The 17,843-nt window shown below is 40.0% G+C and overlaps 1 protein-coding gene across 1 annotated transcript in view; it reads right to left on the reverse strand.

The window, feature by feature from the left end:
* Positions 1 to 9,434: 9,434 nt before the first annotated feature.
* Positions 9,435 to 17,843, reverse strand: part of LOC111147129 (WW domain binding protein 4) — a 68,855-nt gene continuing 60,446 nt past the window's right edge. The window contains exon 10 of the mRNA XM_022503033.1: positions 9,435 to 10,722. Coding sequence (XP_022358741.1) covers positions 10,512 to 10,722 — 211 coding nt within the window. The 3' untranslated portion in view covers positions 9,435 to 10,511. The remainder of the gene's footprint in view (positions 10,723 to 17,843) is intronic.

Consider the following 17,843-nt stretch of genomic DNA (forward strand, 5'->3'; position numbering starts at 1 on the left):
CTTGATCCGAGGACCCTGGGATCATCACCTGAGTTGAAGGCAGACACTTAACCAACTGAGCCACCCAGGCACCCTAGATCCGAAATTTGTGAATACATTTTTTAATTTCTAGAAGCCCTTTTTTTCATAATACAAAAGCATTTTTGCCAACAGAACCAAATATCCTCCAATTTCTCTACAATAAGAAGCCAAAGCAGACAGCCCTGCATTCAGTTATCAGTACTTTGGGATTCTATCTTAGTTGGAAAAGACTTAGATAGCCAATGAATTCAGCGCAATGCATCACTTAACTTAGCAAAACTTCAAAGTTTCAGGTTACCAAAGATTTGAAAGCTATAACACTTTTTATTTATTTAACCTATTTGCTCGTAACAGTTACAGCATGAAAACTTTGTAAGACAGACAAAATCAGGGCACCTGAGAAGCTCAGTCATTTAAGCGTCTGCCTTTTGCTCAGGTCATGATCCTGGGATCCTGGGTTTGAGTCCCACATTGGGCTTCTTGCTCATCAGGGAGCCTGCTGCTCCCCCTGCTTGTACTCTCTCTCACACACACAAAAAATAAATAAAATCTTAAAAAAAAAAAAAGACAAAATCAATCATCATTTTCAGTCATTTTTTGCTGACAATTTGGAACAGAGATAATAAGCTTATTTGACTTTTAGTAAACCTTGGTAGAATAATAGTTTTATATTTCATGTTGATAAGTCTAAAGACCTATTTTAATTAAACAACAAACTCACATTAATTTTAATTATTGAATTTTTCCCCGAGATCATATGAATTTGAAAAATGTTTGGGTTAGACACTGAGAGATACTTAGTCTGAGTGCATTTTAGAATGCACAATTCCTATAAATGCTTGCCTTAAAACAAATAGAGCTTTTACAAATTAATTTTAGCAATACCATCTGGACATAGGAAAAATATCTTACATTTATAATACACATAAACACATATATACAAAGTGCAAACAAAATCTAGTCTCTTTTTTCACTGACATTAAAAGAGCAATTTCCAAATCTCTTTCCTTTTTTTTTTTTTTTGTTAGGAAAAATAATAAAACTCAAAATAAAATAGGAAGATTATTCTTTTCTCCCATTCTCCACTATTTTTGGTAAGAATACCATTTTTTCCCATATCAGTAAATATGTCACCAATAATTAATTGTTGCTCTTGCAAGTAAAACACAGTGTGTATATATATATAATTTAATTTTTTTTTTTTCAGAAAAAAATGTAAGTAAGCTCTTCACCCAACATGAGCCTTGAACTCCCAACTCTAACATCAAGAGTCACATGTTCCATGGAATGAACTAGCTAGGTCCCCCAGAAATTTTTGTAATTAAGTTTTAAATTTAATTTAATTTATTTTTTAAAGATTTTATTTATTATTTATTTATTTATTTGACAGAGATCACAAGTAGGCAAAGAGTCAGGCAGAGAGGGAGGAAGGGAAGCAGGCTCCCTGTTGAGCAGAGAGCCTGATGCAGGGCTCCATCCTAGCACCCTGGGATCATGACCTGAGCCGAAGGCAGAGGCTTAACCCACTGAGCCACCCAGGCACCCAAGTTTTTAATTTTAATCCCAGTGTTGCTACCATACAGTGTTATATCAGTTTCACGCATGCAGTGTAGTAATTCAGCAGTTCCATACCAACCCATCAACTCTAACCCCTCTAGGTTATTCCCACCTAAAAAACATTTCCAATAACCCTGAATAGCTTTGAAGAAAAGTCAGGACCACCTACTCAAATTGAGGAAGTCTGGATATCAGAACTCACCCATACACCCACGAGGAACTGAGAAGTCGGAGGGGGCACAAAGGGCCCATGCCGGTGCCTAGTGCGGAATTCCAGGTAAGCCCCCGGTGTTCTCCGGCGAGTTGCTCTGATGCCCTGCCAGCTATGCCAGGAAATGTCAATGCAAAATAGACAAACCTTTTAGAATCTCTTAAAGCAAGAAAGAGAGTTTTATTTGAGACCAAGATAGGACAGCTGCCCGGGAAACATGCTCTTCACAGGGAAGAGAGTGCGCCAGAGAATGAACAGGTTTTACAGAGTTATGTACTTTTTTACATATTGTAAAAGCTCAAAAGATTACAGATTAGGGGCGCCTGGATAGCTCAGTCGGTTGGGCATCTGCCTTCCGCTTGGGTCATGATCCCAGAGTCTAGGGATCGAGCCCCATGTCCAGCTCCCTGCTCAGCGAGGAGCCTGGTTCTCCCTCTCCTCCCCCTGCTTGTGCTTGCTCTCTCTCTGTGCGTCAAATAAATAAATAAAAACTTAAAAAAAAAAAGATTATAGATTAGCATATAGGCAGGAATCATGAGTTTTATGCCAGGAATCACAAGGAATGTGGGGAATAGGAGCCTTGTTCAATACCCCAAGACAAGATGGTTTTCCTTTGGCTGCTGCTCATTCACAAAGCAGATGGACAATAGCTTGTGTGGTGGGCTATACATCAGGCTTTTGATCTGAAGAAAGTTAATAGTCCTGTTGACGAGGAAGAAATCTTAAAATGGCCTCCCTTAATTTCTTCTTTCTCCCTCCACATGATTTCTTTCCCTTATATATCAGGCCTTCAGAGAGTTTTTCTCTCCTCACTTCCCGCAGGTGTGAGAGTACCTATAGGAAACATCCTTGAACATGGGCTCACCAGGTTAACAGATACATACCTGTAAATTCTGATATATTCTTCTCTGTTGATGTTATATCGATTTATAGTGATGTACAAATGTACAGGCTGGCTTTGGCATGGTCAAGTAGGTAGGGCCACAAAAAGAGGTAACACTGAGGCTTGGAAGGAGAAAGCTTATTGTAGTTACAGGTCTCAGAGAAGATCATCACATGCCACACGAGGCCACCGGGCGAGCACTAGGTTTTGGCAGAAGACAGGAACAAGGGGCAAGTCTAGGCCAAAGTCTTTGTTGGGGTTTCTGTGGGAAAGGCAAGGCAAGGCAGGGCAAAGTACACAGTTTAGGATTGGTGGGTTTGAATAATTCCAGGGCATGCTGGGCTATCCAAGTGGTCTCTGGTTGTCTGCTATCTGGCCCTGGGGTGATTTAGGGCAGAGAAAATGCTGGTTCAGTGTGTGAGAATTAGATAAGGAGGTAGCCAGAGGGTGGGCTTGGGATTGGTTAGTTTGTATGTGAAAGATGGGCTTCAGAGCAAGGCCTTTGTTATTTTTAAGAAAGGGCTAGCCTTGGGAGGGCCAGGAAGTTTTTTAAGATGTCAAAACATCCATGAAATACAGAAAAAAATTAATGCATGTATTTTAACTAGCAGTGTGTAAGATAATGTATTTTCCCACAGTAGGAGTATGATCTATATTTCTTTTGTTATTTCTCTTCTGATTATGTTTCTCATTCATTCTCTAAACAACGAGTAATAAATGCTTCTGATGTGCCATGTACTTAGACATGTGAACAAAAGAGACAAAAACCTGCCCTCAGGAAGCTTACCTTTCAGGAAATGTATAGGGCCCTTAGGGAGGAAACCACAGAACTTGAGAGAGACAAGAAGGTAAGAAGGTGTCTTGCCATATCTCTGTGTCATCTTCAATTTCTTTCTTTGGTGTTTTATAGTTTTCTGACTACAGGTCTTTCATCTCTTTGGTTAGAGTTATTCTTAGGTTTCTTATTTTTGGTGCAATGGTAAATGGGATTGTTTTCTTTTTTGGGATTTATTTATTTTTATTTTAGAGAGTGAGAGTGTGCACATGGTGGGGAGGGGCAGAGGGAGAGGAAACTGAAGAAGAATCAGAGCACAGAGCCCACCATGGGGCTCCATCTCAGAACCTTGAGATCACGACCTGAGCCAAAACCAAAAGTCATATGCTTAACCTACTGACTGTGTCACCCAGGCGCCCCAGTGGGATTGTTCTCTTAATTTTACTTTCTGCTGCTTCATTATTGGTGTATAGAAATGCAACAGCTTTCTATGCACTGATTTGTAAACTGAAACTTTACTGAATTCATTTTTCAGTTCCAGCAGTTTTGGGGGGAGTCTTTTGGGTTTTCTATATATAGTATCATGTTGTCTGTAAATAGTGGAAGTTTTACTTCTTCCTTACCCAGTGTGGATGACTTTTCTTTCTTTGATTGCTGTGGCTGGGACTTCTAGTACTATGTTGAGTGAAAACAGAGCGGCCATCCTTGTCTTGTTCTTGACCTTAGGGGAAAAGCTCTCAGTTTTTCCCCATTGGGGACATTAGTTGTGATAGATGGCTGTGCGGCTCAGTTGGTTAAGTGTCTGCTTTTGGGTCAGTTCATGATCCCAGTGTCCTGGGATCCAGTCCTGCTTCTCCCTCTGCCTCTGCCCTCTGCTTGGGCACACACACACACTCTCTCTCTCAAATAAATAAAATCTTTTAAAAAAGGATGTTAGCTGAGGGGTTTTTAATATGTGGCCTTTATTGTGTTTGGGTATGTTCCCTCTAAACCTACTTTGTTGTTGTTTTTTTTTTTTATATAAAAAATGAATATTGTACTTTGTCCAATGCTTTTTTTTGCATCTATTGAAATGATCCTATGGTTCTTACCCTCCTATTGATGTGATGTATCATGTTGATTGATTTGCAAATATTGAACTACCCTTTGAACCCAGGAATAAATCCCATATGATGGTGGGATGATTTCTTTAATGTATTATTGAATTCAGTTGGGTAGTATTTTAATGAGAATGGTTGTATCTGTGTTCATCAGGGATATTGGCCTGTAGTTCTCTTTTTTAGTGGTGCCTTTTTTTTTTTTTTTAAAGATTTTATTTATTTGACAGACAGAGATCACAAGCAGGCACAGAGGCAGGCTCTGAGAAAGAGGGAAGCAGGCTCCCCACTGAACAGAGAGCCCAATGCGGGGGTCGATCCCAGGACCCTGAGATCATGACCTGAGCCGAAGGCAGAAGCTTAACCCACTGAGCCATCCAGATGCCCCTTTAGTGGTGTCTTTATCCAGTTTTGGCACCAGGGTAATGTTGACCTCATAGAATTAATTTGGCAATTTTCCTTCCTTTTCTAAGATTTAGAATAGTTTGAAAAGAATAGCTAATAAGTCTACTTTAAATGTTTGGTAGAATTTGCCTATGAAGCCATCTGGCCCTGGATTTTGGTTTGTTGGTCAGTTAGTTCCTTCATGTTTGTTATTAACTGTTTTATGTATTTGGGTACTCCTATGTTAGGTGCATAAATATTTACATTTGTTATAGCTTCTTTTTGGATTTTCCCCTGTCTTATTATATAGTGTCCTTCTTTGTTTCTTGTTATAGTCTTTGTTTTAAAGTCTATTTTGTCTGATATAAGTATTGCTACTTCAGTGTTTTTTTTAATTTATTATTTATTAGAGAGTAAGGTAGGGAGGGGCAGAAGGTGAGGGAGAGAGAAACTTTAGCAGACTCTGCATTCAGCATGAAGCCTGATGTAGGGCTCGATCTTATGACCCTGAGATCATGACCTGAGCTGAAGCCAAGAGTTGGACATTTAACTGACTGAGCCACCCAAGCGCCCCTTGGCTTTCTTTTGACATCCATCTGCATAACAGAGGTTTCTCCATCTCCTTACTTTCAATTTACAAGTGTCTTAGGTCTAAAATAAGTCTCTTGTAGGGAGCATATAGATGGGTCTGTCACTCTGTATCTTTTGATTAGAGCATTTGGTCCATATACATTCAAAGTAATTATCAATAGATATGTATTTATTACCATATTGTTACTTATTTTGTGGTTATTTCTGAAGATTTTCTCTGATCCTTTCTTATTATTCTCTCCTGTTTTGCTGATTTTCTTTAATGATATATTTGGATTTATTTCTTTTTATTCTTTGCATGTTTATTAGTGTTTTTAAAAATTTTTATTTTTAAAAATTATAAAGAGATTTTATTTATTTGACAGAGAGAAAGAGAGAGAGGGAGAGAGGGGGACAGATATAATAGCAGAGTGAGAGGGAGAAGCAGACTCCCTGCTGAGCAGGGAGTCCAATCCAGGACTTGATCCCAGGACCCTGTTATCATGACCTGAGCTGAAGGCAGATCCTTAACTGACTGAGCCACCCACGTGCCCTATTAGTTTAGTTGGTTTTTTGTTTTTTGTTTTTTTTTGTTGTTGTTAAGATTTATTTATTTATTATTTGAGAGAGAGAGTGAGAGAGCGCATGCACACAGGGAGGGAGAAGCAGAGGGAGAAGGAGAGAGAGAACCCACAAGCTGACTGTGTACTGAGCAGGGAGCTCAACGCAGGGCTCAGTCTCACAACCCTGAGATAATGACCTGAGCTGAAATCAAGAGTTGGACACTTAACCAACTGAGCCACCTGTGTGTCCGTTATGGTTATCATTAGGTTTCTATGTAAATTCTTCTTCAGTAGCAGTCTACATTAAATTGATGGTTAAGTTTGAATCCATTCTTTTCTCATCTCCTCTCTATATTTTTGGTATGTATTATTTTATCCTTTTTTGTGTGTGTGAGTTCCTTGACTAGTTTTATACAGAAATATTAATTTTTACTGCTTTTGTGTTTCCTACCTTTATAACATAACTTTTGGTCTCTTCTTCCTTTCCTTTAAAAAAAAAAAAAAAAGAATTAAGGAATCTCTGTATTCAATGTAGGACTCAAACTCATGACCCCAAGATCAAGAGTTACACGCTGTAATGATTGAGCCAGCCGTGAACCCCTGGTATCTCCTTCTACTCATGGATTCCTCTTTAATATTTCTTGCAGGGCTGGTTTAGTGGTCACGGGCTCCTTTAGTTTTTGTCTGTCCAGGAAAGCCTGAATCTGTCTATTCAGAATGACAGCCTTGCTGGATAAAGTATTCCTGGCTGCAGATTTTTCCCATTCAGCACTTTGAATATATCATGCCACTCCCTTCTGGCTTTCAAAGTTCTGATGAAAGAACTACTAGCCTTATGTGTTTTCCCTTGTAGGATACCGACTTTTGTCCTGCTGCTTTTAAGATTTTTTTTCCTTACCACCATACTTGTCCAGTGTAATTACATGTCTTGGTGTAGATCTGCTTTTGTTGATGTTGATGGGAGTGCTCTGTGCCTCCCGCATCTGGGTATCTGTTTACTTCCCCAGATTAGGGCAGTTTGCACCATTATTTCTTCAAATAAATTTTTTGCCCCCTTTTCTGTCTTCTTCTAGGACTCCTACAGTGCAAATATTAGTACATTTGATGGAGTCACTGAATTCCCTGTCCTTGTTTTGTGTAACTTTTTTTCTCTTTTGTTCAGCTTGATTATGTTCCATTACTCTGTCTTCTGGGTCACTAATTCATTCCTCTGCTTTTTCCATCTCACTATTCATTCCATCAAGTGTGTTTCTCATTTTGTTTATCGAGCCCTTTATCTCTGCTGTATTATTCCTTTATCTCTGTGTAAATGTCTCACTCATATCTTCCACTCTTTTCTCAAGTCCACTGAGAATCCTTATAATCATTGCTTTAAATTCTCTATTAAGGGGACGCCTGGGTGGCTCAGTTGGTTGAGCAGCTGCCTTCGGCTCAGGTCATGATCCCAGCGTCCTGGGATTGAGTCCCGCATCGGGCTCCTTGCTCATTAGGGAGGCTGCTTCTCCCTCTGCCTGCCATTCTGTCTGCCTGTGCTTGCTCTCTCTCCCTCTCTCTCTCCCACAAATAAATAAATAAAAAAAAATAAATTCTCTATTAGGCATGTTAGTTATATCTGTTTTGCTTCGATCTCTGGCCATGGATTGTCTTGTTCTCTGATTTGGGATAAATTTCTGTCTCCTCATTTTGTCTGCTTCTCCATGTCTGTTTCTGTGTGTTAAGAAAGTCACCTAGATCTTCTTTTTTATTTCTAAGTAGGGGCTTGAACTCACAACCCTGTGCTGAGGTCAGGACTCAGACGCTTACCCCACTGAGCCACCCAGGCACCATGGTCTTCTGCTCTGGAAAGTAGTGACTTTATGAAGAAGAGGTCCTGGAGTGCCGGGCAGTGCAATATCCCGTTTATCAGAACTTGGGATTTTAGAAGGGTATCTAATGTGCGTTGCTTGTAGCCTCCTGCTGTGTTTGAGTCACTTTTCCTTTTAGTGCAGGCATCTGCACGGACTCTGCTGTCGGGGGGTGTGCTTGTTCTCTGTGGTGTTTGTGGGACTCAGGCCCACCAGCTCTGAGGGGCCTGCCTGCTGGGAACTTGGCGGTGGGGTAGTGGTGTTAGCAAAATTTCTATTGGGGCTCTAGTTCTATGCTGGATCCCCCAAAACGCTATGGCAGCTGAGGGCTGTGCGCTGGGGCCAAGGGGGGTGTGAGGTTGGGCGTGGGGCAGCAGCTGAGCGAGTCCCGCAGAAGCAGCTAGATACCTTGTGGTTCAGCAGGGTGTGAGTAGGTTCTAACCAAGATTTGCCCTGAGGGGGTGCTTGGCTGGCTTTCAGGGGAGGCATGCAGCTCTTGGTCTCAGAGTTGTGGGTTTGAGCCCCACACTGGGTATAGATTACTTAAAAAAAATAAAACAAACTTGTGCTCAGCCCAGGGCTGAAACTAGTGGGCTCAGAAAAGGCAGTCACTGTGTGTGGGGCCGGTAGCATGTTAGGTCCCGAGTGTCCGTGCGGCACCACCTCCCACCTCCCGCAGGTGGCCCTGTGTTCATGCTGGGGGCTGGAGAAGGAAAATGGCACCTGCCAGATCCCTCATTTTTGAAGCCCTCTAACATAATCTGCAATCAGTATGAACAGATCTGTCTCCTGTTTCCCCAGCATTGCGTAAATGGCTGTTTTTATGTTGCATCTCTAAGCAGGCTGCTGTGTCTCCAAGGGTGGAAACCCAGCTATCCCTTGCCCAGGGCTGAGTTAGTTGACTTTTAAAGCTCCAGGCTCCAAGTCCCACTGGTTTTACAAACTCCTAGAACTCAGCCCCTCTGATTTTTAAAGCCAAACCTTATGGGGATTAACCTCCGCCATGAGAGCTCCCTGATGCCAGGGCCCATTTCTCTGCCTCCTTCCCATGGTAGCCTCCCTCTGCCTTTCTGACCTTCCTAATCTTTCAGATGCAGTTCCTTCTCTGTAGTTAGTTGTGGAGTCTGTTCTGCCAGTCTTTGGATTGTTCTCCTGTTTATTGACTTGGATGTGGAGGATACCTAGTTGTAAATGTGGGACAGGGAGAGCTCAGGGGCCTCCTATGCCACCATCTTCCCAAGCTCCTGATGATAAGCTGTGTTCTTTGCATTTTTTGTATGAGCTAAATGGGGGTAATATGAAGCAGCATTTCATTTATGGTTTTACTGCTTTCTCCAACTGAGCACCAAATACACTGGTTGGATAGATGACAAATGGGCTATTCAGAATCTAAAACATTTCTTCATAATGCTATATATCCACAAAATATCCAAATAAGTCGACTGAATATAAAGACAAATCTCTAAATACTGCTTCACCAATGCTATATTGACTCTATTGAGTATTAGAAGGAAAAAAAAACAATATTATTTTTATAATGTTTTTAATAAGCTATCATTTTCTTACATGTACACTAGTAAACTTAAAAAGACAAATATTTACTACCAAATGTTAAATACTGTACAATTTATAAAAAATATAATTTTAAGAATTTGGAGTAATAAAGGGAAGACACCTACTTCAAATGGATAAAATAAGAAAGTTCTACTTTTTAAGAAATTTAACTAGAAAGACATTTCCCATTTGTCTAAGGGAACACTAAAAACTTTACTGAAGCCAGAGACACACTATTTTTCTTAAGCTTTCATCTACATAGCTTTAAATAAGCCTTAAAAATTATTTTCCAGTACATATAAGGCTGCTAAACAGAGTACATGACTGCAGGAATGACTATGCTAGCATGGGAAGTCATGAAGAACAGAGATATGTCTCTTTCATCTTTGTATCTTCAGCTCTAGCGTAATGCCTAGCTTAAAGTAATAATGTTTAAGCAATGCTTGTTGCTTTGAATTTAACTGGGAAAATACACATTTCTATCTTTGGTCCAATTTTCATTCCATATTAAGCATTAACACTTGAAGTACTTGAGTAGCAGTCCTGTTCTTTGGCCCTTGACCTTAAACTGAGTATGGTAAGCTAACACACATACACTTTCTCCATCAGCCTTCTGACAGGATCCTCAAAACTGAACCATCATGTGACTGAGTTTTCTCTTATGCGGTCTGATTCTTATGCCTTGGATAAGTTAGTATCAGTGTGCAAAAGTAATGCATTTTCAGTGCATGGTAAGAATGTGCTTTTGAGTAAGAATGGAATAAAGGCCTTGCTTTTCCATGTTTTAAATAACAGATACATAGCATCTTATATTATGTCATAATTAGCAATTTTTAGACACTGAACATAATACACTGTATTACAATGAAATGTGGTAGGCTTCCATTTTAGGAGCAAAAATGAGTTTCACATGAAAAAAGATTTATTTTAGATTCACATAAAATACATTTAGAATAAATCTAAATTTTTAGCATTTAAACAAACACAGAGGAGTTTCAAGATGTATAGTCTCCATGCTGTCCAATGAGGAAGTACAAAAAGCTCTTTTATAATTATTGATCATCACCTCGTTGCCTTAAATTTCTAGATTTTCCATTTTCAAGTCTTCTCTTCTTAAAGACTGGGGCCACTCCATCTGCCATGACTCCAAGAGAAGTGACTGTTTTTTCTTTAAATATTACTTTGGGTTGCCCACCAATATCAGGTTCTGAAGTGGACACATATTCATTTTCGGTGCTCGGAAGTTCCAAATCTACCTCCTCACTGAAACAAGAAGTAAAAATAAAACCATTATCTGACAGACTAAGACAAACTTTTACATAACCCCCGAGTCCACCAAAGGCCCAAGATCATCTTTCTAATGATAGTGAGAAGTTAAAAATCATTTCAAAGTAGGCAACTACTTAAAGATACACATTTTATAGTATTATTTAAGATACAGGATACTTATTTAGGTGGCTACATGTCTGGGAGTTTCGTCTATTTTTTTATTCCTACTGCACAGAGCATGTATCATCTAAGGCAATGTTTGTGCTTATACATGACCAGCAATACATGTTACAAAGATGGATAAGTTATTTATGGAAACCAATCTTGCCATAAACTGTTGACAAGGACTCTGGGGGCTTACATAGCACATGGTGAAAACCATAGGATCCCACCACCATCCTATGGTAGGTGACTCCACAGGCCTTTTGCCTAGTACTCTTTTTCTAAGAAGTAGTCCTTCAACCACCCACATGGTTAGTAAAAATAATTAGCTGACTAGTCTAGAGATTGGTACCTTATTAACATGAATCTTTCATAGTACCCCACCCTCTCCACAGTTAATTGGGACCTGAAAGAGCAACTACGTCATGCCACCCCCATCAGTTCTACCCATGAGCTTTTTGACACGGCCAAGAAAGATCATTATGTTTAATTCTGTAGTGGCTAAGAGTATAAAATCTGTGGGGAACTACATCTCCTCCTATTTAAAGGAATTCTGCAACGACTGAGAATATAGCTGGCTTACAGAGAAAAGTAGCAAAGCGGGGGACAGACAGAGAATCCTGCCAATGTTTCATTACTCCAGTAACTCCTGGGACTCAGCCCAATTCTTGCCTTTCCCATAGCTTGGTAGGTAGAACCTTCCTAAGAACCTCTGAATTATTAACCTTTTTTATCTAAGGTAACTTAAATTTCTATCACTTGAAACCAAAAGATAGTCTTTGTTATAGGCTGACCATATAAACATGGATTTATTTCTGTGTTCTCTACTCTGTTCCCTTGATCTGTGTCTATTTTTGTGCCAGTACCAGACTATTTTGATTACTATAGCTTTGTAGTAGGTCTTAAAATCTGGGGTTGTGATACCTCCAGCTTTAGTCGTCGTCTTTTTTTAAAAATTAATTTCTTTTCAGCGTAACAGAATTCATTGTTTATGCACCACACCCAGTGCTCCATGCCATATGTGCCCTCCATAATACCCACCACCTGGCTCCCCCAACCTCCCACCCCCCGCCCCTTCAAAACCCTCAGATTATTTTTCAGAGTCCATAGTCTCTCATGGTTCATCTCCCCTTCCAATTTCCCTCATCTCCTTCTCCTCTCCATCTCCTTCTGTCCTCCTTGTTATTTGTTATGCTCCACAAATAAGTGAAACCATATGATAATTGTTGGTATTTTGATAGGGATTACACTGTATCTGTAGTAGGTTGCTTTGGGTAGTATGGACATTTAACAATATTATTTCTCCCAATCCATGATAATGGAGTATCTTTCCATTTGTTTGTGTTGGCTAACACTTAACAATATATGCCTATTTGGTCCAATTATCTTAAAAGTACATGATAACAAATTTGATTCCCTCGCAGAAGAACTATATAGAAAGGTCTAAATCAATAGTACTGCAAGATTTTTTTATGTCCCATCCTACATATACATGAATAAAAACAAAGGTTTAAAAAAGTAGGTTTCTAGGCATAGTAATTACTTAAAAATAAAATCTTTTAAAAAAAAGTTATCTTGGGGCACCTGGGTGGCTCAGTGGTTTAAACCTCTGCCTTTGGCTCAGGTCATGATCTCAGGGTTCTGGGATGGAGCCCTGCATCGGGCTCTCTGCTCAGCAGGGAGCCTGCTTCCCTCTCTCTCTCTGCCTGCCTCTCTGCCTACTTATGATCTCTGTCAAATAAATAAATTCTTAAAAAAAAAAAAAAAGTTATCTTGGGGCAGCTGGGTGGCTCAGTTGGTTAAGCGTCTCCCCTCAGCTCAAGGTCAATATACTTACAGGGGTGTAAGTATATTGATCAAGCCCTGAGTCGGGCTCCCTGCTCAGCAGGGAGTCTGCTTCTCTCTCTGCCTCTCACCCTGCTTGTGCTCTCTCTCTCTCACATAAATAAAATCTTAAGTAAAAAGCTCTAGGGGTGCTTGGGTGGCTCAGCTGGTTGAGCGGCTGCTTTCAGCTCAGGTAATGATTCCAGGGTCCTGGGCTCGAGCCCCGCGTCGGACTCCCTGCTCAGCCAAGAGGCTCTCAAGAGAGAGCCTGCTTCTCTCTCCCCCTCTGCCTGTAGCTCTGCTTACTTGTGTTTTCTCTCTCTCTCTGTCAAATAAATAAATAAATCTTAAAAAAAAAAAAAAAAAAAAAACAGCTCTAAACTTAATGCGGGGACTGAACTCACAACCCCGAGATCAAGAGTCGCATGCTTTACCAACTGAGCCAGCCAGGTGTGCTCCTATTTTTTTAAATAGAAATTTGCCAGGATTGCAAACAAAACAAAAACAGAGAATGTTAAGTATAAAAATAACATTTCAAACTAGTAATAGGCAGCTCAAAACTAAAACAAAACTTCTGCTTGAGGAAGAATCTATCTTAGTAGATTATAATGTGATAAACATTTCCTCAAAATCTGATAAGGGAATGCAGAAAATATGGATTCTCACTGGAACAGGTCTTAAATCTGATTTGTTTTGAAAACATATGCCTTCTAAAACTTTGATTTACTGTATTAAAACTGCATGTTAAAGCCTTTTTGTTTGCTCTTCCTACTTCCCTATTTTCTCTTAGATTGCCAACAACGGTGCTAGTAGCTAGTAGCCCCTGCAGCTGATCGGAGTATTAATTCTTGACTTTCTATTCTTTTATTAGAGGAGAGGAAACTGAGGTTTAAAGATATTAAATAACTTGGTCAACCAAACTTATGGAAGTGGCAGAGCTTGGAATAAAATCCAGGTGTGTCAGACTTAAAATTTATATTCTTTCCCCTAGACCACTCTGCCTCCAAGTGAAAGTAAGTAATTTTATTAACCAGGAGAGAAACGCTTGATGAATGAAGAATAGTAGGGTTGGTCACTGGAAAAATGACTATGTATTCAAGAAAATTTGATGTGAGAGTCATGTATTTTACTTGAATCTTAGTGCTTTATATTATATTCTGGTAGAGTGATCAAGCTGTAATGTTTTTTATTTTTCCTTTTTTTTTTTTTTAAAGATTTTATTTATTTATTTGACAGAGAAAAGAAGGGGAAGCTGCAGGCAGAGGGAGAGGGAGAAGCAGGTGCCCCTCAGAGCCGGAAGCCGATGTGGGGCTTGTCCCAGGACCCTGGGACCATGACCCAAGCCAAAGGCAGTCACTTAACCGACTGACCCATCAAGTCACCCCTGTAAGTATTGCTTCTTATGTGGGATTATGGGAAAGATAAGACAAAGAAGGGTTCCATTCTGTGAAATGATGGTTCTAGGAACCAGTGGAGGTTCTAGGAACCAGTGGAGGTGAACAGAAATGGCAGTGAGGCAGGATATATTATGACATATTTAACAGGAAAGAAGTTTGTATTTGAAAGAAAAGGCAAGAGCCTGCAAGTTAACATCTTCCAGAGAAATGCCTGTTCAAATAATTCTGGAACAGTTACAAAAATAATTACATAAGCATTTCTATAAAACCATAATCATTTCCAAATTCAAAATGCAAGAACTGTAAAGGTTATAGTATCTGAACATGATGTAATAAAGGTAGAACAAACAACCCACCCCCTCCCCAGTGTAGATTTAAAAATGTGAAAATTAATAAAAGGAAACCTCATTTCATTTAGAATGGAGTCAGGAGGACAGCAGGGCAAGCTCTCACACCCTATTACTCCTCAATTCCAGACCCAACAGGAAAAGAGGGACCTTACACACAGATACCACTTTGCTATCCCAGCAGGAGGAAGAAAGGCTTTCCTTTTCTCCAGGAACAATCCAGCCAATGAGAGATGGTCACATCTCACTCAGCCAATGGAAAGCCACTATATGTCCACTTGCCAGTTTACTCCAGTGGACTTTTTTGTTTGTAATAGCTTTCCTAACATCCCACTTTTGTCTATAAAAGGGCATTCCTCGCCTTCCTTCTGCAGATTAGCCTATGGTTTTGTCCTACGTTATTTGTTCTGGACTGGAATCCTCCGCTATTCATGAATAAATCCATTTTTGCTGATAAAATAATGGACAGTTTTATTTTTAAGGTTAATACTATTTGGTGATCAGGAATGGGATCCAGTGAAGATCCTCAGCAACTCTGAGGTTGGGTGAGCAATGACATGATGGCACCTACAGAGCCAAGTGAGTTTGCAGCTTACTTTCCAACCCGGGAATTTAAAGGTAGGTTTTCTCCTGGAATTTGAGTGCCATGTTTTGTGTTCAAGCGCCCCAGGCTTCATTTGGGATTGTTTTAAGGCCTTGGGTTTTTCTTGTTTTTACATCTCTAGCAATTACTTCTTTGGTCTTCGGTCTGACTCCTATTAGGACTTGGACTGTTCCTATGCTGGTCTTTGGCCCAACTCCTGTCTGGACCCAGACTCTGTCTGTGCCTACTGAAAGAGTTCTAGCATTCAGTCTGACTCATTTTTGGAACCAGACTGTTACTGTTGAAACTGTGCTGTTTAGAAATTTTCGCTGCTCTAGGGAAAAGTCTCTAAGAAATGGGAGCCCAGTCATCAAAATGCTTGAAGGTGCTCCCTCACCCCCAATGTCCTCTACACCTTTCTGGGATGTTTTGTTTAAAATCTATGGTCCCTATGCATCCATATTTATAACTTAATAGATCAACTTAACCAAAAGTAAATCTGAACTTCAGTGGCATTATGGGGAACTCTGAAATCCCCAAACTTGTTTCACTCAAATTTAAATTGGAAGGCTATGACTGGGAAGGGGAGAACCAAGATGGTGGAGCAGTAGGAGTCCTAAATTTTGTCTGGTCCCAGGAATTCAGCTAGATAGTTATCGAACCATTCTGAATACCTACAAACTCAACAGGAGATTGAAGAAAAGAATAGCAACAATTCTATGAACAGAAAATCAACCACTTTCTGGAAGGTAGGACATGTGGAGAGGTGAATCCGAGGCAATATTTGGGAAGATAGACTGTGGGGAGAGGGAGCCTCTGTGAGCCAACTACCGGCAAGTGATAGAGCAGCAGAGAACAAAATCAGAACTTTTAGAAGTCTGCTCCACAGGGGGACATTGCTCCAGTGCCTAAGCAAGGGGTGGGACCCTTGGGGGAACAGTGTGGTCGCAGGACCCTCAGGGTCACAGAAAGACCAGGGGTACTTGAGTGTGCCAGAGCTCCCAAGTATTGAAGCTAGGAAGCCGGCTGCAAAGACAGAGCTGAGGAGTGGGCTCTCAGCTCCGGGAGGCCATAAACTGATCTGTGGCACAGTTGGGCCACTACTCTTTAAGCAGGGACCCCAAAAGTGGCAGATCTGGGTAGATTCCCCTTCCTCCCTGGGGAGGAGTGGCATGGGAGTACACCACAGCAATATGCTGGCTTTGGAAACTCCAAATGGGGTCGTGTGCCAGAGACAGAAATGCTCAGTCCCAGGCCGGGTGAGCATGGAGTGTGGCTGGAGACCAGGGAGAAAGGAGTAACTGACTGCTTTTCTCTGAGGGCTCACTAAGTGGGACCTTGAGTTCTGAGCTCCTCTGGCGCCAGAGACTGGGAGGCTGCCATTTTCATTCCTGTCCTCCAAAGCTGTGCGGAAAGCCTCCAGGGAACAAAAGCTCCCTAAAGCAAACCCAAGCAGATTACTTAGCCCGGCCCCTGACAAGGGTGGTGCAATTCCACCTGGGGCAGACATTTGAAAATCACTGCAACAGGCCCCACCCACAGAAGATCAGCAAGAACATCCAGCCAAGACCAAGTTTACCAATCAATGAGAACTGCAAAATTCCAGTGCTGGGGAATACAGCACATAGAATTCATGGTTTTCCCATGATTCTTTAGTCTTCAAAGTTAATTTTTCTAATTTTAATTTTTTTCTATTTTTTCTTTGAATTTTTCTTCTTCTTTTGTCAACCAACCTCTTATTTTCAATTCTTTAAAAATCTTCTTTAATTTTCATTTTTACAGTCACTCTATCCTTTCATTTATTTAACCACATTTTTTGTATATATATAAATTTTTCTTTCTTTAAAATTTTGGGATACAGTTTCTTCTAACAGAACAAAATATACCCTAAATATAGTGTATGGCTTTGTTCTAGTCTGGCCTAATCACATTTTAAAAAGATCTTTTTTCTTTCTTTTTTCAACCAACTTATCAGTTCCTTTTTAAAAATCTTTTTTAATTTTCATCTTTACAGTCACATTCCATCCCTCCATCATATTTACCCTTATTTTTGTATATATGTATGTTTCTCTTTCTTTAAAATTTTGGGAGGCAGTTTCTTCTAACAGACCAAAATACCCAAAATCTAGTGTGTGGTTCTGTTCTATTCACCAGCCTAATCATATTCTTTTTTTTTCTCCCATTTTCCCCTGGTTTTAGTTCTCTTCTGATTTGTTTAGTATATATTTTTTCTGGGGCCATTGTTACCATTTTAGCATTTTGTTCTCTCATCTATTCTTCTCTGGACAAAATGACAAAACGGAAAAACTCAACTTAAAAAAAAAAAAAAGAACAGGACACAGTACTGAATGCCAGGGACCTATCAATACAGACATTGGTAAGATGAAAGAACTAGAGTTCAGAATGATAATTATAAAGATAATAGCTGGGTTTCAAAAAAGCATAGAAGATACTAGAGAATCACTTTCTGGAGAAATAAAAGAACTAAAATCTAACCAAGTTGAAATAAAAAAGGCTATTAATGAGTTCCAATAAAAAAAAATGGAGGCTCTAACTGCTAAGATAAATGAGGCAGAAGAGGGAATTAGTGATATAGAAGACCAAATGATGGAGAATAAAAAAGCTGAGAAAAAGAGAGACAAACAACTACTGGATCATGAGGGGAGAATTCGAGAGATAAGTGATACCATAAGATGAAACAATATTAGAATAATTGGGATTCCAGAAGAAGAAGAAAGAGAGAGGGAGGCAGAAGGTATATTGGAGCAAATTATAGTGGAGAACTTCCCTAATTTGGGGAAG

This window comes from Enhydra lutris, unplaced genomic scaffold, assembly GCF_002288905.1.
Source record: "Enhydra lutris kenyoni isolate GAN:26980312 unplaced genomic scaffold, ASM228890v2 scaffoldscaffold15, whole genome shotgun sequence".
NCBI lineage: Eukaryota > Metazoa > Chordata > Mammalia > Carnivora > Mustelidae > Enhydra > Enhydra lutris.